Raw genomic sequence first — 27,448 nt, forward strand, 5'->3', positions numbered from 1 at the left:
TGTCAGAATTCTTAGAAAAAAAAGTCAGAATTCTGAGATAAAAGTCATAATTCTAAGAAAAAAAGTCAGAATTCTTAGATTAAAGTCAGAATTCTGACTTTTTTCACCCATATTAAACTGAAATAATATCTAAAAATCAGTTACCTGTTTTTTTTTTCCAGTGGCCATAATCCTCTTCCGTATATATACTGTATATATATATATATATATATATATATGAAACAAATCAACATGCAGCTATTTTACGAGTTCTTATTCCCAAACTCCATTTTAGAGGCTCCTGGAATAACTTGGTTAAGCGACATTTTTTGCAGCGGGCTTCACCTCCATCAGAAGACAGACCCAGACGAGAGAACGAGGATCTGGGAAGATGACTGACGGCTCCGCTAAGCCAATCGGAGCGGGGATGCTGCTCGGAGTCTGTCCAGCTCCTTTGACGCCATTGGCCGCTTGTGCCACAGAGTCGGGTGTAGCTTTGCGCTCATATTAATGACTGCCGTGGAGACGGCGGCGCATCTATGTGGTCCGCCTGACACTTGATCGAGGGAAGAGATGCGCTCTGATCGGGCGCTCCGAAGACATTGAAGGGAAGGGCAAAGGAAACGCAGGAAGCTGTATCCCAATTCCTCCCTGCTTATTTGGAAAAAATTTTTTTCATAGAAAGAAACCCGTTTGATTGCATTTTTTTCCCCCTCCTCGGATGAAAACAGAAGTGATTTTTTTTCCATCAGCTGCGTAAAAACGACCCTACATTGTTGCGATTGAGATGGGAATATAGACCGCGCCGCGTTGATGCGACGATGATTAAAGCGGGTAAGTTTTCCCTCATTTCACACTGACGCATTTACCAAGTTATTACAGAAATTCAGAAAGGATGGATCTTTTATTTTCATACAGACGCGCAGTGATGAATAAGGCTGGGAGCAGGCAGGAAACAGGCGCGCAGTAATTAGACAGGCTGCTGGTCCTCGAACCCATCGCTCCAGACGCGCTTTTTTTTTTTTGCGCAACTGTGCATGATGCAGATTCGGACTGCGCCGAGGCAAACAAGTCAAACCAACTGAAGACGTGTCAAATACAAGTGAGCCAATATAAAAAATGACACATTCCCATCATCACCCTGAAAAAAACCCCAAAAAATAAACAGATAAGTAAATAAATAAACTGAAGAAAGTACATTTCAGAATGTCAGCACAACAGCGTTGAACAGATTGCCTTCACAGCCGCACTGGCATGTGGGATCTCTGGGCTTTTTACGTAATTAACACGGCAGCTGAGAAGCCCTCACCATCACCAACGAACCTGATCACCTGCTCATCCTTGTACACCCACACATTCAGGGATCTGGTTGGTAAACAGGGAGCAGGATGACACCCTCTATTAGATGCCTGTCATATTGCTCCTAAAGCTTTCAATATTACACATATGGAATAAAAGGACGATATATACAGTACCCCCCCAATTTTTTTTTTTTTTTTTGCTTATTCCCAGTTGTGAATTCAATCGATTCTTGGCCTACACAATGCAAATGACTCACCCAAGGCGGAAGCTTTTATATGCTTTGCTGGGATAACCTCCACTCGTGCACTAGGCCATATTTTGCATGCAGAAAACATGTCAACCAGCCCTCTTTTAAATGCAACTTTTAGTTACCCTTTCAAGCAAACTATTTATGAGGTGAACTCTCAAGACCTGCATGAATAAAACCCCCCAAAAAAACTTGGATCAAAAACTCTTTGAACCCCAAAGCACCCATTTGCATTGTTGCATGTCTTCCCCCCCCCTGCTCCCACAGTGGTAAACAATAATGGGTTTACTTCATTAATTTTGTCACATTTGCCAAAACAAATCAATAATACATGCTCACAACAAGTCATACTCTTTAAGTGAGTAGGCTTGCGAATTGCCTATTGATCTGTGTGTGAAGGGAAGAGAGCTGCGGTGGGAGACAAGGTGTTATGCCTGCAGTGGATATTTTTTTTTGGGCGGGGGGGGCTTTAAGAGCATGACCAGTAACTGTGTAGGTGTTCCATATTAATTTTTTCTCTCTATAGGCAAGAGGGCAGCAGGTCCCCTACAGGGGTATTTGTATGCGTGGGTAGCTGAATGCCACAGTTGGTTTGAAGTGGAGTTTGAGGACTTTAACCTTCCATTGTGCAAAACAATTTAATCACTGTTTTTTCATCTATCCTTTTTTTTTTTTTTGTTGTTGCCTGTTGCATTTTCAAGGTTAACAAAAGTTTCAAATAAGCCACAGTTTCAAAAGAGCAACAATTATTCAGATTTTCACTGCGAAGGCGAAGCCAAAGAATATCCATAGTTTTCTTATGAGGAATGGGGCTTTAAGTAGAGCTTTGCTCGTTCTCACCCAATCATTGCTGTGCACTGTCACTCAGCTGGCTTTAAGATATATATTTTTAACCTTCTTAACGTTATCGGTGATTTAAATAGGTCCTTTTGAGTGACCAGAGTTTTCTCTGGTTTGGATCAGAGTAGCACCTCAGCAGCCCTGCCCCTGTTGTTTCTGGGCACTTCTGATCAGATGTTTCCCTCACCTACAAGAAAGGTTTATTTTGCTGGAGAATAAATATTCCCAATGTGCAAACAAAGGAATAGCCAAGCTGTCACTCCTGAGAAGGAAAAGCCGCTGATTATGTCAAGCAGCAGACTGCATGCTGGCCAAATAATCAAAAAAAGGTGAACCAATTAGCTCTACTTGCTCTACTTGTGTTGTTCTACAATGTAAAAAAATAATTAGAGTGCATTTGATTTGTTGAACAAGCCTAAGCTCTTAATTTGGGAATGTCACACCGGAGTGAAAAAGTTTGAAAATAAGTGATTTTGATGCTAACTATTACTGCTCTTAATAAAACAATCGACTTTTGTGTTTATGTAAATTTATATGAACGACCTCCACAATGCATGTGTATGTAAATAGTTTGATGTAATATGATCCATCAGAGGTGATAATTAATAGCTTAATCTATTAATTTTTTTGCAATTTATATAAGTGGCAGCCATATGAGATGATAACTTGGATTACAGCCATTGGGTGGTTGCCATGAAGTAGAAATTCAGACTCCAGGGGGTGTTCTTGTAACATTTCCAGATGGGAACTGAGAAATATGATATATATTAAATATTTTATGGAAGAAACGTCTTGTAATCATGCTTAGCGTGCAAAATATTTTAGTTTTTTATTTTAGATTTCAGAATTGGAAATATTTTCAAAGGCAAAAGTCTTTCTTATAATCCTTTGACATGCTAATTGCCATTTTAAAATACTGGAAGGATATGATGGGAATATTTTTTTTAAGGCTTGATATTGTATTCCATCTGATTCAGACTATTTTTTTTTGTTCCTCCAAGAGATGACGAAGAATTCACCAGATCTTCTGAGTAACGGTGTAATATATTTATTAAATGTTTTTCTAGTAGAGATCAGATTGTTCAGCTGAGTGCTATTGGCCTCATAGCATTCTGTTCACGGCAAACACAGCTGCTTGGTAAAATAGAGGAAACAGCAGAGTCACAGAATTAAATGGTTGTTTTGGAATCAGGAGGATCGACAGGATCCTGGGCCTAAATTATCATCATCAGGAGGAGGAAGGAAGCTTGAATCTAAAAGATCAGCGGATCAAAATGCGCTTTGATGGCAACATCCGTGACATTTTGCTGCTTTTATTCTGCATCAAAGGTCAGACTGGGATGTGATGCTTGCTTTGTGTCCACTGACATTTACATTGCATTTTTTTTCAGCTTAGGATTTAGCTATAAGTGAATAGTTGCAGTGTTTAATGCATCTTTAAAAAAAAAAAGAAATCCACACAATGCTTTTATCTGCCAATTAATGTAGGTTTTTGCAGATTTCCATCAGAGCCTAGACATGATAGAGACATTCATACTGCAGCTTCAATTTCCAGCAAAGGAGGAGGACATTTAAAAAGTCCACTGCTGTGCATCTCCATCTGTTCTGCATTCGCTTTGACACATACGGCACGTCATCGTGCTAATGAATAGGTGCTGGATCAGCTGCTGGGTATTGATGAAGTCGCAGTGACCGTTGCATGCGTGATTCCGTCTAGATAGATGCATTCGCCTGCACATAAACGCCTCTTGTGTCGGGTTATAAATTCTCACGGATCAGCAAAGCAGAAGTCACATTCAGAAGCGCCGGATCTTCTGCCTGTTTTAGCTAAGGAAGAGTAACAGAAGGAGAAAGCTCATATCAGACACCATGAAATCATAATAAAGGGGTCCAAGCCCCCCCCGATAAACGCATTTCAGTCGCATATAATGATTGATTCTGTCTGCCGCAGGAACTTATTCCCTGCAGGCTTGTGCCCCCCTTGACCAGCCATATTTTATTCATATAAATATAGATAGCTGTGCATCTTAGAGACAGCACACATGCCACATTTGCACCTGCAGATTCAATTTGGCTCTGACTTTGAGGGATATGCCGCTGGCTCCCCCCCCTTCCCTCACACCTCCCCTCGTTCACTCTGGCTAGCAGCAATACATGAAACATTATGCAGATTTTTGTCAAGAGTAGGTGCGATTATGTTGGGGGAGAAATGAGTGTTGCAATACTCACTATGCCTTTGACCTTATCAGCAGCAGCCTTAAGCTGGATACCTTGGCTTAATTTTAATGGATGCAGCACTATGCGAATTAGACAGTCGGTGGGGGCTGGTGGACCTTTGTAGTGCTGCATTGAGCATACATTATGTGAATGACAACTTCTAATATATATTTCTGCATTTTGTTTCCTGTGCGTTTGTACATCTGCCATGTCCTTTACTGAACAGTGCAGCGTGTTGCTTTTTCTCCCTCACTCGACCCAAGGGCATGTCTTGTCCAGAGAGAGGGGTTGAAAAATCTCAGACGGGGTTCCTGTGGTTAATTTGGAACATTGATTTCACATTAACAGGTGACGCGCTGCTGATTCATGGCCGCACAAGTGCAGATGTAAGGTTTCCATCAGCTCGCACATGGATGCACACAGACTTAGACACATGCTGCAAGTTTCATTATGCACAGACACATAGACGGATCCTTTTAATGGACTCTCCCTTACCTTTGAGAAAGTATAATAGTAAATCAATGAGGTGAAGGGCAGTGGGAGGGGCGGTAAAGCGTCCACCCAATATGGGGCTTACTGTGAATGAATAATGAGGCTGAACCCGCTTGCAATGTGCTACTGATTGAGGCCCTCTGAAATATGTTCATTTTTACCATTAAGATAGCTCACAAAAATAGTTTTTTAAATTTATTTAGACATTTATGGACATATAGCAGTGTTTCATCCCTCTGCATCTAGTAAAAACAAAAAACTTTCTTCCAAAGATGATGCTGTACCCTAAACCAAGGGTGGATAATAATGAATTATGAATATATATATATAAATATTATTTTATTCAGCAACTGTGATTTAACTTTTAAACATACTTTGATATTTCAATCAGCAGGAAATGTTGGCATGTTTGTAGGGATATGATACATGTCACGATACTTGGGTCACAATACGATATTGCATTATTGCAATAGCACTATGTATGGAAATATTTTACCATGCTATCAAAAATAAAAGTATAGATAAAACAGAAGCAAGTTCTGTGTATATTTATCAGAAGATGTTGATCATTCAGTTATTTTGGTATCCATGTTGTTTGGGGTTTGAATCACTGTGACTGCCTCAACTACAGAAATGGTGATGCGCCGCATAGCAAAAGAGTCCTGCGATGCTATCTACTAGAGTTGCGGTGTAGAGGAAGCCCAAATTGTTTTCAATATTAAGTATTCAATCAATATTAGAAACTGCAAGACTGATATTATATTGGGCAGCCGAAAATCATCATATATTGCTAAATAGATTTTTTCCCTACACCCCTAATTTCAAATACATTCTCTGATTATATTTGTCACTGGCTGAAGTTTTTAATTTAAATTTTATGTCTTGTTTTTTTTTTAAAGTGAGTACTTTTTTATGTTATATTACAGGAGTTTTATAAACATGGGAAAAATAATTATCCTTAGTTAGTGCAGGATGCTTCTGTCATCATTCTGGCTTGTGTTTCTGAGGCTTTCATTCTGCTTATATCAATATCAAAATTATATTGTATAAAATTTTTTTTTAAATATATTGTGGTGTAAGTTTTGGCAATCTTGTTCAGCCCTAAATCAAGCCTAAAAATCTTTCAATCAAAAATGGCAATATCAGACAAAGCAAAGCAATCTGTGTTTAATAAGGTGAAAAGAGGATTCACCCCTCAACCTATTTTAACTCTTTATGACATCTATGGCATGGACAACAACCATCAGCTGTTTGTGATGTTGTCATTATGAAAATATTTTGGCCCAGTCCTCCTTGCGAAACTATTTTAATTCAGCAACAATTAATATTTTCTTTGTGTTTTAGGGACAAACTTGCTGATATACTTTAGATTGCTGTCCTGGTATGCCACACACGTGCACTTGGTCTTAAACTCACCAAATAATGGCTGGAAATTCTTCTTATAGTCAGTCAGTGACCAAAAATTGTAATTCCATCAATTACAGCAAGTCAAATTCTGACAAAAGCAAAGCAATCTGGGACCATCACAGCACCAACCCCCTTTTTGGTTTCCTGTTCTTTTTCTGTTTTGCAGTTATTTTTTACAACTGAGCTCTTTTGGGAGAGGAAATGTATTAAATGCCACAAAGTACACAAACTGTGCTTTTAAGAAAATATGCACTTACTATAGGATATACTGTAGCAATTCTCATTTGACAAATGCAAAAAATATTTGGCAATTACGCCTCTGTAAGTTAGCCCATATATCCACGACCTGATCAATGAAAACATGCTTACCAGATGCCGTTCAAACCTTCATCTTCACGGATTTGATATAGAGCAAAATTATCAAAAACAAACCCACACAGAGGCAGTAACTCTGTTTCCTTTGACTTTTTGCTGAGTATTATAAACATCCGCATTACAAAAGATGGATGTCAAAATTCAAAACAACTTAATGATTTTGCAAAATAGTTTTTTTTAAGCTCGGTTAAGGTGGTTTTTGACTTTTCTGAAAAAGAGTTAATGTACTGAAAAGCAGATGGAAAGATATCGGTTCAATAAATTCTGACATTTGAACATTTATTATGACTGATCAGCCGTTCCCATTGTGTGCAGTTTTCCTGTTATTCCCATGGCATGTCAAAAAAACCCTACCATCTTTATGCATGCGCTTTCGAAAAAGTCACTGTACAGCAGGCAACATTTCTCTCTCTCTCATTCATATATATACATAAATATATATACATATATATATATTCACTTGCACATTTGTATGATTTGCTATTATAACGCAAGTAATGGAAAACCAGTGAAGTTTCTTGCTTGTGCACACAAACTTTCTAATTTTGATAACACAGCAGCAGTGAGCTGGCCAAATCTTATTTCTCTGAAAACAAGATGCTAATTTTAGCATTGTGGATTTTATATTTGTGATTAGTTTTGGAACCTACAGATACGGCTCTCTCACAATTTAACAGGTTGACAGTTAATACTTTGCACTTAAGTAGAAGAGATTTAAATAGAAATACTAAATGAGGATCAAGAACTTGGTGTCTTGAAAGGAATCCAACTATGTAATGAAAAAAAGTGAATCAGCATGTTTCCTTATTTAAATTTTTGGATCCTAAATTGACATTTAAAATTAAGCAAAATTTATATATATATTTTTTTTTTAAGGTTGGAATTACTGTATTAAGGTTGAACGAGTACTCTACTGTTTAGTTCATATATATGTGGGTTATGTAATGACCCAGCCACAAGGTGATTGACCAAATATAATAATTGCAATTTCTATATTCTTTATATTAAATTTCTTTACATTCTTTCCCCATCATTAAACAGCTCTGGAAAATAGTATAAAATTTCTGGAACTAATCCCACTTTGTGCAACACACTATCCACTGGCATGAAGAATCATAAGGATATTAACTTAGATACTTAAAACTGAAATGATAGAACAAATCCAAACCAAGAAATATGATTAAGCAACCTCCATTACCTTGTTTATTTTCTATATCAATTTAAGAGAGGAACAACAGTGTTTTTTCTAGGCCTCAAATATTCTAGAGGCCTATCCGTAAATATATAGCACTTGGCTATGCTATGTGTCAAAAAATCAACATCTTTTTAAAACTCAACTCAGGCAGGTCTTATCAACTTAGCCTGCAAGAGGATAAAAAAGAAAGAGGAGAAAAGATAGATTTTCTTACTGAGAGATCAGGATCTGGCACAAGACAACATTGGAAACTTAAAAGAAAATAAATGAAGTTCATTGGATGCTAAATGTCTGAATAAGCAGGAATGAACATGGTTCTCCTTCTAGATAAACAGTTTTTACATGTTTCAAGAAGTGTTTCATATACTGTCTTTATATTATTATTCTATTATTTGCTTGACTGACACCAGAACAAAACAATGGATCTTTCGCTTGTTGATTGCAGATGTTATTTCGGAAGTGTCTGTTTTTGTCAAACTCTTTATAACCAGTGGGTAGCACTATTGCATTACAGCAAGAAGGTTCTGGGTTCGATTCCTGGCACGTGGTATTTCTGTATGGAGTTTGTATATTCTCTCCAGGTATTCTGGCTTCTCCCACAGTCCCAAAACAGGACTATAAACAGGTTTATTGACTACTCTAAATTGTCCTTAGGTGTGAGTGTGTAGCTGTGTGTCTTTGTGTTGATCTGAGACATACTGGCGACCTGTCAAGGGTGTACCCTACCTGTTGCCCACACCAGCCCCAGCGTGACCCTGACAAGGACTAAGCAGGACAAAATGCATGGATGGAATTGGAAGGTAATATTGGCCAGTACAAACTTTTCCAAATACCTCCATCTTAGATATTTTAAAGTAGTGAAACAGTTCCCCAGTTTGCTATTCTTCCTCTGCCTTAAGCCGAACAGTTCAATTATCCTGGTGTCTTGTTCATGTGTGATGGCATGATGCAGGGGAAGATTAAGCGAGACAGAATGGGGCCTGTTCTGCAGAAGTGGGGATTTCTGCTGTGTAACATGGGAAAAAGAACTCACCAAAAAGCAATTATATGTATATCCATACAATCACCTATGGTCATGTGTTATCAATTGAAATCAAGGGTACAAATTCCAGGATAGAAGGGGCTTCAATTGCATTTTTGTATTGAGTGGCTGGAATCAGCCTTAAGGATCATCCAATGAAGTGTTGGTGCAGTGGTTCTGCTCCTTAGTGGCCCCTCTCCTTCAAGTTTAAGGTGTCTCCTTGTTGCATCACACCAGAAAAGAATGGATGATTAACAAGGTTCTGCAGAAGAGGGGCTTTCATTTGAATTAGGTGTACTAGACAGATATGTATCTAAAACATGCAGGGAAGGGGTCCCTGAGGACCCAGATGTATCTCACATCAGTAGGATGCTTTAAAAGTGTTTTTGCTTTGTCATTCCGTAAAAATTCAAAAAATCCTTTGTCATTAGGATTTTAGCAGGAAAATTTCCTTTGAAGGTTTTCCTAGCGCACCCCAGTTTAAGATGTTCCCAGGACATACCCAAGAGGAGGAACCTAAGTTCCCTTCTGGTCTGAGAAAAACAGGATTCCTCAGGATCAATCACAGCATCCCCATTTTTAAAATTGTTCACAAAGAAGGTTAGATGAGTTTAGAAAGAATTTTATTTTTGGTAAAGTACTGCAAATTTGGACTTCCAAGCTCCTTAATGAGGCATATTTTGGTCAGACTAAAACTTTTAAAGGAGGTATTTATTTTTTGTAGTGTTGCTTTGCACAGATATAGAATTTGAAAAATGAAGTGAAATGTCCCAAATCAGCACATGCAGAGTGGGAAAGCTCATCAGGACTACAGCTCTGATGATTTGTGGCCAGGTGTATCCCTTATACTGAACTATGTATCCTCTTTAGTGAACATCTTACAGAAGCATTTAAAAGGAATAAAATTCAGACAAACATTTTATTAGCGTATATTTCTTATAATTCCTTGGTTACCATGCATATCAAATCCTAAAAGTCTTAAAAAGTTTGAAGTTTGGTTTGGTTTTTGTTGGCATAAGATATTTTAGTAAGTCCAAGTCATTTAACATTGGTATCCAATTAATTCCTATTTACCATGAAAGTATTGATAACTATACCACTCAAGAGAGCCCAATACTAGTAGCAGTATAGTTCAATAAACATTGAAACATGTAATATACTACAAAAAAATGAATGGACAAAATTCAAGATGACAAATCAATTAGTGGTGTGAGGAAATAACCAGAGTCCGAACTGGTTGCTTCCATTCGTTGTTGAAATAATCAGGTTGATAGGAATATGCAAGACAGAAAACAGGAAATAGAAGAAAGCCATATGAAATACCTGCATTCTCCACAGTTCAGTGCTGGTGTGAGTCATGATACTAATAGTGAACATGGTGAGAAAATTTTAACTATCAGGGGTAAAACAGCAGAGAAGAAATCTGAAAAAAAGCTCAGGGAAAAAAAAAAGACCCGAGTTCTAAAAGGATTATCATAATAAAAGGCTAAGGAGACTGGGAAAAGGCAGGGGGGTTGGCGGAATCGGGGGGCTTGGAGGAAAAAAAAAAAAGAAGCATTCTAAGTCTTATTACCAGTGGATCCAAATTCCCAGTGAACTATCCCTATAATGCACAGGCCATTCTTTTGAAAGGAAGAGGCAGTTCTGTTGTGCCCTACTTTCCACTTATGTCCGACCTTATGTCTTCCACCCAGTTTTACCACAGTGATTTTAATGCCTGGGCAGATGCAATACTGCCTTGTTACCACTTAAACCGTGCAGGCTTCATAATCAGCTCCCCGAGGGCTGCTATGTTATTTCTCTCAAATTCTCTTATCTATGCCTGTTGTATCCCAAAGATCCAGGGTATTGTGCCATAAATGATTTTATTTTCACATGAACGATAGGTCAACCTGCATCCATGTGGGGCATTGATGAGTAGCCAACCTGCAACAAAGTAATCACCTTTATGTCGCCGCTTCAGTACACCCCATCCAAGCGCCATGGAGCGAGGGAGAGGATTTATAACTTATTTCAATAAAGAGCACAAAACAAACAGTTCTGCCTGGCTGTTTGGCTGCCCAGATGACTTAAGTCAAGCCTTTCTGAGTTAGCACTGCAGAGTCACTAAGACCATTGCTTTCTGCCCTCTTAGCGAGCGTGCTCATTAATTTAAAGTGGTCATATCTCACTGGTCTCTAATCAAACTGTATTTGTGCCATTACTGTCCGCCGCAGCCCCAGAGTTTGCATAATGGAGGTGGCCTGGTGGGGATGCGAGCGAGGCGTTGCCAAGATGTGAATGGAAAAGCCTTTCACCTTGACAGCAGGGGTGAACCTCTTAAAGGAAACTCTGGCAATGAGTGTGCAGTGCTTTTGCCAGTTAGAAGGAAATTCATTGTAAACCTGAAATTTATACCATTTTACCATTTGTACCATATACAAATTTATTATTAGTGCAAAAAATATCTGATGGATGGATGGAAAATTTAATAATTGGATTTCTAAAATTTCAAAGACAATTTTGGATTTCACTGTATTAAAAAATCTATGTTTTTTTTGTTATAAACACTTTTCTTTGAAATAAATTGAATAATTACTTCTAAGTAACCCAAGCTTAATTGAAGATTTCTTGTAGTTTTCACACAAATATTATTACTTCTACTGGAAAAATGTAATGTTTTTATTACTCATTGTAATCTTCATTAATGCTTCACTACTGACACTGGCATCTCTTAAAATACAAAACCATAATAAAAAAGGACCAAATTTGAGTTAAAAAGCATTTCTTAAAAAAAAAAAAAAAAAAAGACTTTCCACATTGATCAATGACAAAATCCCGACTGCTGATTTTGATGACCATTTTTGGATTTTAACCACAATTTTTGACACTTTACCTTTTATGATCTGGGCGCAGTTTATGAAGATCTAAGACTTGAAAAGAGTCACACAGATTTTGTGCGGGCAGAAGAGCATGAGAAGAGTCACACAGATTTTGTCAAATTTAAGAAATATACTGGTTTAACGACTCCAAAACCTAAAGGTAATTTCTAATCAGAGGAAAAATATTGATAAAATTAAAATATTACCTCAATCGAAGCTGTAATGCATGTTGATTTTATGTATACACATGCATATTTTTATCCTGTGCGGGCAGTGCTTTTATTTTAATTTATTTACTTTTATTTATTTTAGTTATTTTATCTTTTTTGTGCAGCACTTTGGAAACCTTGTGTTTATTAAAATCGTGCGATATAAATAAAGTGGATTGGATTGGATTGTAAGATGTATGAACAATATGGTGCTTCATACTGTAATACACATGGGCTGAGGTCTCGTTGCACTATTAGGTTGTTTTTTAAAATATCATTAAAACAGTTAGACTGTAGACCAAAAAACAAGATTACAACAAATACTAGCGAAGCATAATTAAAATACTTCAATAGACTGTATGTATTTTAATATTTCAATCCAGAAGGAAAAGCTTTTAAGTTAAATAGATGATGGTGTGAGGGATTGCCTTTAAGTCAATGAGTCGATGCAATAAGCTCGTTTTCCTTAGAAATAAAACTTTGAACAAATCTGACTGTATGATCTGGTTGAATTGTCTCTGTAAAGTGCCTTGAGAGGATAAGTGCTGTGAATTTCTGCTATATATTATAAAACTGAATTGAATTGAATTGATCAAACGAAATATTCAGTGGCTTAAAGTATCGGAAAAGCAAAGTTTAACTTCCTAGAAAATCAGAATAATTGCTCAGGATATCTGATACTTTATTTACTCAGTAATTAGTAAGAGCTAATTTCATACGAGTCACTGCATCAACACAGTGTGGCATGAAGAGATGAGTGGGTTAAGGAAATTAATTCAAGCTCATGAAAGTCTGACTAAGGCCACAGTCTACATACTGTCAATTTTCTACCAAAATTATGTATGATATTTGCTTGCAAAGATGCAGCTATCATTGCCATCTGTGTAGTTATGTACCCCAGATTTTCCTTCCCGTTACCTGTTCATACATTTGCTTGGATATAATTCTCTGATCAGCCGACTTCTTAAGCTGTACATTTTTTAAAACATCTTTCCTTGTTGTGGGTTTTTACTTTTTGCATCAAAAGCAATCCAGTTTTATTGGTTTTACATAAGTCTAATTTTCTGGAAAACTATATTTTAAATGTTAACATGTTTTGAAACATAATCACTGCAATGGTTGCTAATTTTACAAACAGACACGAATCTTGTCTTATCGTTTAACTTTAAATACTGTTTTAAAAAGTTGTACCCTTACACCAAATACTGTTTTAGACAACTGAAGGGATCGCTTTGCATTTCATTATTTAAAAAAAATCCAAGAAAAAAAAAGACAACTATCAAAAAATAATATTATTGAAAAAAGATTAATGAAGATAAAATATATTACCATACATTCCCATCTCAACAGATTGCCTGTTCCATGGCTGTCCAAAGTGTCATTGAGGGTTTAGATGTTTATCTGCTTTAACACACCTAATTCAGATGACTGCAGTTGAGCAAGAGTCTGTTAAGCTGATAATTATTGAAATTGGGTGTGGGGATGCTTGGACACATCAATAACCTGCAGGACACCAGCCATACCCTATTCACCATATAGCCATGACACCCACCTGAAAAAAACCCAAAACCTGAAATGCTTCTTTGTGCATCCTACAACTTGTACAACATTTCCACTGCTATTAATTTATAAAAAAATATAGGCTCCTGCAGATATGATATAAAAAAATTTGCAAAACATTTACTTAAATAAATCTACTTACACTTAATTTGGGTATGTAAGCAAGATGATCTGGTCAATAGAATGCATATTTTTACACTAAAATAATTAGATATGATGCACTTGAAAATGTAAGTTGTCTTATTCCATCAGCTAAGTATCTCACTAACCTGCTCAATCCAAGAAAAAAACAATACTTATTTTAAGAAAAATTGACTTACTTAGCCTTTAATTTTTTTGTAGTGTAGATTAAACCACCAGAATGGTGCACTCTAAATTTCTGTGTGTTTATAACTGCTGAATATTGCAGAAGCAGCTCGAGCCTACTTGTGATGCCAACGCAATGGCCCTGAAAATTTGTAAGAGAATTGATCTGACAACTACATTTTGCTTCGCTTATATTTTTGCTTCTGGCAAAAATATTTCATAGGATAAATACTGCAGAGAACGGTTTTGTGCTTTGCTGATTTGGAAAGTATTGATTTCAATAAAATGTATAAATCATCCTGTAGATCAGGAGTTTGTAATCCATTTACAAAACTAAATATTAGTTGTGAGGCAGAGCAGGCACCTTTTACAATCAGTTTTACTTTTGTTAGTCGTTTTATTTATTTTAAAGAGGGAAAATCTCATATATGATGTATAAGTCTTCTTTATTTTAATGCTTGACCTTACGGTGTTGCATCCATCCTAAAAAGCGAAAAAAGAAAGCTCCAGTATGCTTTCAGTTCTGCACAGATCTACCTTGTGAATACAGCAATCAGCCAAAGCATTATACTCTGACAGCTCAAGTGAATAGCATTGATCATCTTGTTACAGTGCACTGTTCTGCTGGGAAACCCTGTCTCTTTGAAACACACCAGCCACTAAAGGATACAAAAAAAGAAAAAGAAAAACACCTCTCACCCCATTTTCCTTCTGAGGCAGTGACATTCCCTTAAAGCTGCAGCCTTCCCCGACTGGACGATCCTGCAGCAGCAGCATTAAGTGCTTATGGATACGACAAGGAGTCAAAGGCATTGCCATTGCTTCCAGACTCCCCTGAATCCAAATTTGATTGAGCGGTCACAGAACGTGGTCCCAGCATGCAGCTCTCAACTCAATTTCCCAGTTCCGGACACTGCGAGACATCACTGGCGGCACCTTCCGCATGCCTGGATGGGCGAAAGCTGTTTGCACGGCATGAAGGGGCTCTGTTGAGCCCTGCTCGATATTAGACTGGGTTTGTAGATAAGCATATGTTGAAACATTTTACTAGTAAATATTTATAACATTGCTGAATCTGCTGGAAAAAAGGAAACGAAAGGGAAATATACCGTATTGTGCAGTGACCTGCAAAAGTATTAGTCCTCAAATATAAACCACATATATAAAAATATCTACCAAGCCTTTCATTGCAGTCAAAATGTTTTATTTTAATTCCATTTAATAAATATTCAGTGCGATGTTTGGTTACATGAAATTATCTTGAAATATATGGAAGTTTTTATTTTCAAACTCTAATGAACTGTAAAATAAAATACAATTTGTTGAATATATTTGCAAAGCACTGCCTAATATATTTAAACACTTGTCTTATGGATTAAATCAGGTAGTGTTCAGCTACCCCAGCTCTATTTCACACAGATACTGTACGTTTTTCTAGGAACAAACCCAATGCATGGAGCTTGTTTGCTGTAATGTTCACAGGAAGGAATAATTCTTTCCAAAGTGTAAAAGCCCATGGGCTAGACTGTCAGCCTCCTACTGTAATGGAGTTGCTTAGAATGACTTGAATGATTGCCCCCCACTTCCCTCCCTCTGACACCTGGGAACTAGCGTTACCTCCATGAGTGAACACCTCAGCCTGACTTACAAAGGGCTCTCTAAACAAACGTTGCAGTTCAGCTTTAATGTGTTAGTGCTGGTGGAGATTAGGTTACAGCAGATCCCATCTTCAACTGTCTGAGTCGTTTCCAGGTGCTGATTACGTATCTGTGGTCTTAAAGATTACCTTCGGCTTTTCTGCGTACAAATACCAGGCATCCATCTTGGAATTCAATTTTCTCCTGCAATATTAACCACATTTCTCCCTGTCAAGCAGCTGCAAAGCCACTTATTGATAAACACAGCACAACATTTGTCTTTTCTGCCAGGGGAATTCTTGTCTATCCATTTCTTTGACTGGTTTGTGATGCAGTTCCAGTCCTTTTTTATGGTTTAACGGCCATCCTAAATGTCAGAGAGGGTTATTACACAACTGCTTGCTTAAACTAAGACAAGTTCCTCCCCTGCAAGTCCTTTTGTCCTCCAGATCTTTCCTCCTCCCTCCCATATGACTCTGCCTCAATTACCACCAACCGAGCAGCGGGTTGGGGGAATTAGCTGTATAATGCAGCCTTGCATGGAGTGGGGTGGGCTGTGACTGGACCTTTACTAATAGGTTTGTACAAGTCCACAGTCGCAGCCGCCACAGAGCAGGGCCTCTGCAACACAGACTACCTCCCTCCTCATCTCTGCATAATGTAGTTGCGCAACACCAATTTATGCACTCAAATGCCTTCAGATGATTTGGAAACTTCGCTTGAACTGATTAAAGTGTACTTGAATATATCAACTCATAGTTATTGAAATCTTATATAAGGGTTATTATTATTGGATATGTGGTTCAACGCTTTTATGTTTTGTTAGTCTATTGGGAGAGGTTCCACATATCACTTAAAGTCAAAGTGAAACTTACCTGAACTAGCTTTAACTTGCGTTTTCTCTTTTGCATTATTATTATCTTTTATTTTTATTTTTTTAAATACCATCTTCCATCTTATTCCTTTTCATTTTGAATCTATAGAATCTACTACAGTGATCTAGTTTAGATTTGAATTGCTCCAAAATCTTAAAAAGCAAAAGACACTATTCCATTTAAATTGGCATTTGTATCTTATCTGTTGTAGTTATCTTAATTTAATATTGAACCAAAAATTATTACACAAAAAGGTTGCAGAAGTATTTTTTAAAGCTTCTTTAATTCTAACAAAGTTGGACAATTCTATCGACAACAGGGGAACAGACAAAGTACCTTTTTTCTAATTGAAAAGTATGAGTGTGACAAATGTATGTAGACATAGGCTTAGAGCCTGCTCTTTATTAATGAAGATAAAATTTGTTTCATTGGTCAAAAGCACTGGACAGAGCTTGGTAAAACTTACCTTTTTATATTCCAAATTCGTGTAACAATGTTAGTACATGAAGGAAGTGGGTTTTTTTTTGTTTTTGTTTTTTTAAATAGGCAAAACTCCAATGAAAATGAAAGGAAATAGCTTTTTTTTGGAGGGATTTGTCTATCATTGCAGAGAAAAGCCCAGGCCAGATTTTTTTTAACCAGTTTTGCTTTCTCTTTTGCTTGAAAAATAAGATTTAACTTGATTATTATAAAGAAAAAACAGTATGACACATACTTGTTGGGTAATTAGCTAATTTTATCCCGGTTAAATCAGTTTCTAATACGTTGGCTGCTTTATACGGCACATTTTCCCCTAAGGTCTCCTAATCCCATCATGGATTTCTACCAGTCTGCACAGAGCAGGCAGCAACGTTTGCCAAATCAAATGCAATAGCTTTCCCAATCCATTGTCGTGTCTGAACACTGTTACTGGCCGTCACATCATCTGCTCATTCATCCCCAAGCCTTACTAAAATCTGAGGATGTCATGAGACCCATGGACATCCAAATAAATGGACCCCCTGGTCCAATTAACATCACTGGTTAAACAAATAGCATACTCTAACTAAGCCGCATGCTATGAATGCAGATTGTAACCATGCTATAACAATTAAGCTGACCATATTACGCTGCTGGTGTTTGGGATTAGAAAGAACAGCCATAGCGAGCACAGGTGAGACCTAAACACTGTAGGCTGAATTACAGCCTATTCAGGGTGCAGATCAACTGCATAACCTACACCGAAAAGCAAGTGCTGAGGGAGAGAGGCTAAGACCTGTTTATCAGAATGCTCTGGGTGTAGAAGCTTATTAGGCAGGCAGGAGCTCTTGAAAAAATAATACTCCCTCTTCTGATTTCCCTGGCTCAGTGTTCTCCTCACATCCACACCAGACTACAGCCAATGGTGGAAGTTCAAGTTAAAAAGCATTGGTTCGCTCTCCTAGCAGGGAAGCATTTCTGCTCCAGTCAGAAGTTCTCATTTATTGATCCCTTTTCTTTTTTTATAATTTTTTTTAACTGTAATTGACGTCTGATCTTTAAGCCCCAAAATATCACCAGCACCATTACAGCCCTCTGCTTCGACTCAGAATTGATAGATTGCTTGGTGCACTTCAACTATAGAGTATAAGCTGCATTATATTAAAAGAAAGCAATAGTTACCCAACTGTCATTAGTCGGATGCACTGTAGTTAAAGCTGTTTTCTTCTTGAAGCAATGCCCTGTTTAATGAACACATTGTAGTTCAATTACTAGAACTTTACAATGTTAATGATCTCTATGCACTCGGTAAGATTTTATGAGATTTAATTTTAATGACAATGAGGCGGTTCTCTGCACAAGAATACATTTGCTGATTAACATAGAATATAATCATGCAATCACAATACACAGGCAGAATATAGTGTAGGTAGAAGAAGCTAAAGGCTCCATTCTACTATGGACAACAGGTCAGGCAACTGTGCACCCAGCTCAAGAGATAAGGTAATACATTTAGGAAAATAAAAAATATTGTGTATATTTAGATTGTTTCGATAAATTACAAAAGTAAGAAAACAGGAAGACTGACTTCCATTATGTGAAAAATAAATAACAGTAGCACATACCATTCAAGTTCATTTATTATAGCACTGAAGACATGAATAGCCAATCACTGGAACATTTAGCCTTTGACTGTAGACAGTTTCAGAACACTTTCATTGGTTCTGCGGATCTGCCACAATCTCTCCGATTCGTGTTGTCCACCATAGCATGTTGAGAACCTACCCGCTTTATATGCCCTCAGCCAATCATATGCCTATATCCCCATTTCAACTACCCTTTTGAAACGTTGCCAAGAACGGTTTGAGAGCGGTAACTGAGATAACTCTTGAGTGTAAATGAAACGCAACTGAACGGCCCTAAATCTAGAACTAGTTCAACAGTAGGGCTCGACTTGGTTCAATTGCAGCTCGGTTCTCTGATAACAAAGACAACATGAGCAGACCGCGCCATCTCCTATTTACAGTCAGCTGACTCATTTTGACCGTCTTTGTAATTCACAGATCTCTTCACCTGTTCACAACACAATCTTCTTCTCAGCCTATTAACAATAAATGGCAATAAGAGCGTGCTGCAACCTGGGATGATGCTCTCATTGAAATTTGGGCGGAAGAGGCTATCCAGGCATATAAGTTCCTGAATTTTATGGGTACCGCCATTTTTCTTTGCGTAAATCTTGCCTTGAGAGTTGCAGTATCGTGGACCAACGATAGAGGGCGAGGAACCACGCTGGCATGATGTTCGTAATAACCAAGCTCGGAACAGTTAACTAAACTAAGCTCAGTCCCAATAGTGCACTTATGGAAATTTGTTTTGATTGATTGAGTTAAACTAATTTTTTCCTCTAGATTGCAAGTAAAGTAAATGCATTATCGATTTTTGAAAATTACCTCGTTAGAATACTCCTTTACTACAGACACTGACTCCTAATTTAGTAGCAATGCAATGTTTTGTAGTTTCAGCAGCCAACTGCTGAAACTAACTTCTATTTTTACACCCCAAAATCTGCTTGATAATTTAGTGGTGGAAATGTTTTTTTTTATGCCTTTGTCACACATTGTTGTTATACAGCTTTTATTAGCCAACCTTATCCATTTGAAAGGTCAGTGATTCAAGAACTTCTTTGTTTCTTAAAAGGCTCAAATAAAGACCATGATGTACAGTATACCCTATCATGTACAGAGCTAACAATAAAGGCGTATTCATGTTTCACCAGACAGTCATATGAAAGCATCTAGATAAGTGAGAAAAAATTTAACTTTAAAAAATAATGCTAAGTATTAATATTCCACAACCTTAGACTGTCACTAACTAGTTAAAAAAGTTAAAACACTTAACACTGAACTGTTATAACACTTTTGCATGTATGCATTGTCAGATCAGGTATAAGAAATATTTTAGCACACATTGAATTGCGCAGTGAATAATGGATAATGAACTAAGACATCAGAAAAACAAAAAAAAGGTATTTTTTGCATTGCTTTGATGTGGCGGTATAAGATAATTTAATCTACCTATTTTCTGACAAGTCTGCTAAAAAGAGAAGGACATTATGAATGGGGGTGGTTCCATTCATGTTGTGACATTTGTGTTGTGATAGTTTCGGACCATTACCTGTACTGTTAAACCCATAATAGGCCATACATCAAAACTGTAAATGCTAGATTAGCTGAAATAATGAAGTTGAAACACAGCTACAGGGTTTTTATTCAAATAAAGAGGAGAAAAAGGGGTTTGTCTTAAAGTTATAGGGAAATCAGATTTAAATGTCAAATCATTCTGGCTTAAACATGTATATAAATGTACTCTTTATCTGATGATATTGTCCCAAAATTTAGAAAATCTCTATTTAAAAAAAAGAAAAAAAATCCTGTCTTATAAATGTGTGTTTTTGTTCGTTATCTTATGCAGGGCAGTTAGGGCCAATCATATATCACAGGTCATCTGTCAATCAAATTTTTTTGGTCATAGCATCTTGATTCATATGTCGCAGCTAATATATGCAACGGTTGAAACAACAAATAAGAATAATTTACTTTACCATTGAGCTACGTCCCAGTGTTCACGGGGATGGACGTCTGTGTCTGCAGCAGGCGTAGAGCTAATAGAATTGGCAGCGTTGCGAGGCAAGGGCTCAGACATGTACGGCTTTAAGCCTTCTGCACCAAACAAAGCTTCTGCCGCCCTAGCGTACTCTTTCACAACATCTTCCTCCCCACTTTCCTCCTCTAAATAAAGATTGTATGATGGAGGACACCCATCCATGACCCCCGGTACAAAACTCTCCTCCTCTTGCATGTTTCCGCTGTCCATAGCGTTCCTTGACGGTGTAGTTTCTAAGTCACGAATTTAGTGTTACTTGGTCCAAATGTAATTTCCCACTGGGAACCTACGAGCACTAAGTTGCTAACTGGTTAGCAAGATGCATCCGAGACAGAATCAAACTTGCTTGCGAACCTTCCGCCACAACAACCCTGCCCTCTTGATAAACGACCAATCACATTCACTTTATTCACTCGTGTAAAGTCGTGCACCACTCGGGACAATTTAGAAATGCGACAGTTAAAACAACAGTTTCCCTACGACTTTAAACAGTGACTGTAACCAACTGAGGAAGTTGACAAATATTTTCTGACCTTTTATGTAACACACATAGTTGTGTAATGTCAACCCTAAGATGTCTTGTATTTTTTAAATGTCTCCCTGCTCCCAAACGTCTGGTTATAAGGGCTTAATTTGCTCCTCAGATGTTAATCAAGGCCTTTTAACAAGCCATTCATTTGATTCCGGTTTGTCAAATGTGAAAAGTGTCTTTACTTTGCTTTGATGAAGACCAAGCTTTGTCTAAGAGATGGGGGGGAAAGAAATCCACAATTGAATCATTTTTTTTTAAATTACCGTAAATTCAATGCAGGTGGAGATGGGAATATCAGGTACAAGTTCCAGGAAGTACAAACCAAAGAAATCATTTATTTTACTTCTTACTTTAAGAAACAAATATAACAGTTACAAGGGGGATTTTACATTTAATATATCAAAAGGCACATCTTTTAGGATGGTGGAGATTTAAGCATTTTTGAGTTTTACTCAAACATTCTACACATTGTGGACTCAAATTATATACAGTTCAGTTTTTGGTTCATAGGGGAGTTTTAAGTACATTTTGGACATTGATATAAGAAGAAACCTATCTGTATGGTTAATACAGAAAAAGACAAATATAAAACAATGTTTAAATTGACTGGAGGATTTTATGTAGGTCCACAATACTGCAGCTTTAGAATCTGGACTTAAATACATGTTCTATCATTAAAACTGTGACTTTTGGTTTTGTAAAGAAGGATATGTGTAGCTTATTGTTTTGGGGACTTTTCTTTTATCGAGTAATATCAAACAGAAAAGAAAAATGTTTATTTGTTTGGCATTTCATAATGGCCTGGCTTCAAGTCAAGATCTAGACCTAGATTTAAAGTCTAACAGGACATAAAACAATGTTAAAAAAAAAAACAAAATAAGACAGGCCAATATAATGCAAATATAAATCAATGAAAAATCCTGTTAAAATATTAGGTAGTTAAGCTCTAATTTTACTGGAAGAACAGCAAAAAAAAAAAAAAAAAAAAAAAAAAAGAATGACTGAATGTCTTTGATTCGTTAGACTCCACTCTAAAAAATACCAAACAAAAACAATAAAAAAACAGAGTCCCTGAGGAAAGTTGTAGATTAATATTCCCAGGAAGTGGATAAAGCTGGATAATTGCATTGTGCATGTATTATATGGTTAACCCTATTGTCACAAACAGTAGCAATTTGACACGCCCCCACAAACAGACTAAATTTGTTGAAAAAAAATTTGTCTAATCTATATAATAAACATTGATTGAAATAGAAAAAGTGTATTGGAGGGATCCCAAATGAAAAGCTCCCCCCTTGTCAGGGTTTATAAAAACAAAAAAAAACATACAAACAAACAAAGCAGTGTCTTTTGTCATTTAAAGCTTTGATGTGAAGAATCAGTCTTTTGCTTCTTGCTCAGTTAATACTACTTACAGATTGCTTCTCATAAAATACAGCACTGAATTAAGTAGACCATAGATTACAATCTCCTTTAATTCCAACAAAACTTACATAGAACATTCATACAGTATGTGACTAGATATATATTACCAATCATTTGACATTGAACAATTCGGCCCCCATCTTTTATTACTTTTGGTTCTCAGATTTTACACTGTGTGACTTTCATAAAAAATTTAGAGAGCAGCAAGGGCATTTTAATTCTTAATCCTGCTATTTCTGTGTCCTCTATCAAACAGGTGCAAACTGCATCTGGGTCAAAAGCTTTGTTTGCCTTTACCACCGACCAATCTCATAGTGTTGTTTGTGAGTGGCTGCCCATTTACTTGTTGCTATAGCGACTGGCATATTTCAGTGCAGCTTCCCTTCAAGTCCTGGTGCTTAAGCCCTCAGTTGTTTGCCATTTAAGAATCTTAATAAGCTTTCTCTTTAACTAATAATAGGCTCACACCGCCCTAACGTCAAGACCGAATGGCATATGGTAAGGCCACATGCGGTACATCCCAGAAATGAAGTCTAGAAGGTCAAGCAGATATGAATCCATTGTTCTATATCTTGAAGGGAGCACGTATAAATGTCAACATGCGTCAGTGTGCCTATAACAAATGTCAATATGCCCAAATCCCTCTTTCATGACATTCCTTGACCACTTTCAGTGTTGTGTAATACTAAAAGTGCTTCTCTCTGTCTTGTTTGTTTTCTGCAGGTAGGAATGGACTGGACTGTGGAATCTCAAAGCTACTGAAGACAATCAAAGAGGAAATTAAACTTTAAGTAAAACCTATACCTAGAGAAACAGATATAAACTTTTTTTCTTTTTTTCACCTGTCCTAACTTTTTGTCAGAGTTGCAACTTTGACTTCAAACCTTTAAACTGGATGCAACATCGAGTGATTGGTCATTACATTCAAGGACATCCACACAGCAAGACATAAAAAATCCCTAGGGAACCCATTGGTGGTGGTGTGTGTGTCAGGGGGGTGAGTCAGCCGCCTCTGCATCAGCAGTAGCAAATGATTTGTGGTTGGTGAAGGCTACAACTGAGAATCTTTTATCTGCAAAGACTATTTTCTGGTTGGCCGAAACGGTTCATTATGAAGGACTTCTCGTTTCTGGATTGCCTCTTTATTGGGTTGGCTATGGCCTCTCTCGTAGCCACCGAGGTCAGGCCTGATTGCCCGAAGCTTTGTGCATGTGAAATCAGACCCTGGTTTTCTCCTACATCAGTGTACATGGAGGCACATACTGTGGACTGTAATGATGTAGGACTGTTCAGCCTGCCTGAAAGATTACCACTGGGCACACAAGTTCTATTACTGCAAACAAACAATGTGGCAAAGATTGACAAACCTTTGAATTACTTGGCCAATATCACAGATATTGACTTATCACAAAACAATTTATCTTCTATTACTGATATCCATTTGGGTAATCTCTCTCAATTGGTTTCTCTTCATCTTGAGGAGAACTGGATAAAGGAACTACCTGGGCTATGCCTTTCTGATTTGATTAACCTGCAGGAGCTCTACATGAATCACAATCTCATCTCTTCTATTTCTGCAACAGCTTTCCAAGGCCTAAGTAACCTTCTGCGACTTCATCTCAACTCTAACAAGCTGATGGTTATTAAGAGGGAATGGTTTGAACCAATGTCGAATCTGGAGATCCTTATGATTGGCGAGAACCCAGTTCTTTCCATCTACAATATGAACTTTAAACCTCTAGCAAATCTCCGCAGTCTTGTTCTTACCAGAATGAACCTTTCTCAGCTTCCTGACAATGCACTTACAGGCCTTGATAACTTGGAGAGCATTTCTTTCTATGATAACATTTTCCCAGAGGTCCCTCATTCAGCCTTAAAAACTGTTAAAAATCTTAAGTTTTTGGACTTAAACAAAAATCCAATTACCCGGATACAGAGAGGAGACTTTGTTGACATGCTTCATCTGAAAGAACTGGGTATTAACAGCATGCCAGAGCTAATTTCCATTGACAGCTTTGCTCTTAATAACCTCCCTGAACTAACCAAAATAGAAGCCACCAACAATCCTAAACTTTCCTACATCCACCCCAATGCTTTTTACAAACTACCACGCCTGGAGACCCTCATGCTAAATGGCAATGCACTCAGTGCTCTCCATAGAATAACAGTTGAGTCTCTCCCTAATCTCAGAGAAGTCAGCATGCACAGCAACCCCATACGCTGTGACTGTGTGGTCCGTTGGATGAATATGAACAAAACCAACATTCGCTTCATGGAGCCTGATTCACTGTACTGTGTAGAGCCTCCAGAGTATGAGGGCCAACATGTTCGACAAGTCCACTTCAGGGAGATGATGGAAATTTGCCTGCCCCTTATATCCCCTGAAAGTATGCCAGGACACATCAAGGCACACAAAGGGAGCTCTGTGTCACTCCACTGCCGGGCGTTTGCTGAACCGGAGCCCGAGATCTACTGGATTACCCCTTCTGGTACCAGGATCCTGCCAAATTCCATGTCTGACAAGTTCTACATGCACCCAGAGGGAACCTTCGACATCTACAATATATCTGAAAAAGAGGCTGGTGTTTACACCTGTGTCGCACATAACCTGGTGGGAGCTGACCTCAAATCTGTTTCAGTAGAGGTGAATGGATATTTTCCTCAACTTGCAAGTGGGTCTCTAAATGTGGTAATCAAATCAGTGGGGACAAACTTCATCATGATTTCTTGGAATGGTCACCCTGGCATTTTGTCCCCAAGCATTAAGTGGTACACTCTATCTGATTCAAATCATCCAACCACAGCCTTTACCACCAGAGTTCCCTCAGATGTCCAACTTTATAACCTCTCTCATCTACACCCTGCCACACAGTACAAAGTTTGTGTGGATATCCGCAGCATCCACTACAACCATGACACCAAATGCGTCAATGTCACCACTAAGGGATTAGAGCTGGCAGCCAAGGACACAGGGAAATTGGATGCAGCACTAATCACTGTCTTTGGAGTGCTCTTGGCAGTGGTTTCATTGGCATGCCTGTTTTTTTACGCATCTCTGAGGAACCGCTATGTTTATGGGAATATAAGGAGATATGACTCCAAGGCTTTCCTTACACCAGTGGAAGTGGCTAGTCTGCAGTCGTCTTTCTTTACAAAGCTTTGGGATACGGGTAAGGGTGTGCCAAGTGGAGTGGAAGTTAAAGCTACAGTCATAAATGTATCTGACAATACCTTTTAGAATATCCAGCAGTGGACAGTGTCTCTTACTAACTACAGATAATGGACAAGGCCATAAGCAGGGGTGAACTAACTAATGTTTTCAAAAGCAGACCTGTGGCTAAATCCCAGCTCAGATACACTGGCAAAATTTATAATCATACATGGGATGAAACTCTTAATAACTAGACTACATGGCATCCCGTACAAAGCAATAGCTTTGTGAACCTTGCTTGAAAACAAGCTGTTGTTAATGGAAAAGGTCTCTACTGCAAAAACACCAACCCGAATACAATTTATCCGGAAATACAGGCAGAAAAATGGAAGCAAAGACGACGACGGTGATCAACTCTATTGTAATTGACTGTTAAATGTGTTCAGAGTCGTGGAACTGTCCGTGTGGTCCCAAGCAATACCGTCTGTGCTTTGTCAAACATCCATAGACGAGTTAGAGAAACAGTAATAACACCTGTCTATTATGGGAAGGGAGGGAGATTTAGTAGAGTAGACGAATACCAGTGACTATGGTGTAAGCCTTTTGATGAACTATAACCCATTTTTCTATTTAAAAAGATGGATTCTTGAGTTTTTCTTTCTTGGAAATATTGTTATATATTCTATTATGTTGATGTAATGACAAATTCTCTGTATGTGAAAAGTTTAAATGGGTTTTAAATTAAGGAGAGGACTAAACTACTTTTGATTACAGCTTCACATTAAGCTTAATGAAATTCTGCTATGAAATGAGTGTCTAGAGAGATTTGCCCAATGACTGTTTATGCTTCGTAGTTCTCATTATGACAATGACTGGAAGCTAATGCAGATCAAGTCAACTAAAACTACACAAAGAGGTTGATTAAAACCTAGTCAGAGATGTGTTGTCTCTTCAAGGAGTGGTTTGCTATATCCTGGTAAGTGCCTACAAGAACTACATAAAGAAAGGAGGAAGAGGAACTAAGGAAATCCGTCAACCATAGCAAACATGCTCATGTCATCATTGCAGAATCAGAAACTATACTCCCAGTACATTAAGTGGAAATACTTTCTCAGTATTTTTAGCATACATATTTTAAGGAAGCATTTTGTTATTGCTTTGGGTGTAAAGTCAAAAAGCCATTTTTATATTAACTGTATTATATGTGATCAATGGGCACAACAAACTAATCGAGAAAAGCGCTAAGAAAAAATAATAAATGTCATTGTTTCTTTTACAAACAGTGGTCTTTCTCTCTGTTTTCTTCATATTTCTTCTCTAACCTACATTGTACAGACTTTCTAATTATCAGTATTCACTTGAATATTTTCAACCGTTTAATATTTCTACTTGTAAGTTAAAGTTTAAAAACCAGAAAGAATGTCTAACTCTCTGCTTATAAAAAAAAGGACATTGTGTTTGAAAATGTTGCCACTTTTAAGGACCTATTGAGTATTGGTGATATGTATTCCATCTTTTATCCTCTGACCCTATTAGTCAGACACCAGCCCCCCTGTAAACCTGAAAAGATAAAGAATATACATAAAATGAAAGGAAGTGGGAAACTGGTACCAACATTAAAGGCTATTGATAGTCATATTATAAAGGCAGTTGCTCAAACACAAACAGTTAAATTGGTGAAGGTTAACAGAGAAT

At 37.6% G+C, this 27,448-nt stretch overlaps 1 protein-coding gene across 1 annotated transcript; it reads left to right on the forward strand.

The window, feature by feature from the left end:
• The first annotated feature begins 464 nt into the window (after positions 1-464).
• lrrn3 (leucine rich repeat neuronal 3) lies at positions 465-27,099 on the forward strand. The gene is made up of 2 exons (XM_015392658.1): positions 465-813; positions 23,326-27,099. The coding sequence occupies exon 2, from the start codon at positions 23,714-23,716 to the stop codon at positions 25,838-25,840; it is 2,127 nt and encodes a 708-aa protein (XP_015248144.1). The 5' UTR covers positions 465-813; positions 23,326-23,713; the 3' UTR covers positions 25,841-27,099.
• Positions 27,100-27,448: the final 349 nt, after the last annotated feature.

Source organism: Cyprinodon variegatus, unplaced genomic scaffold, assembly GCF_000732505.1.
Source record: "Cyprinodon variegatus isolate N-32 unplaced genomic scaffold, C_variegatus-1.0 Scaffold601, whole genome shotgun sequence".
Taxonomy (NCBI): Eukaryota; Metazoa; Chordata; class Actinopteri; order Cyprinodontiformes; family Cyprinodontidae; genus Cyprinodon; species Cyprinodon variegatus.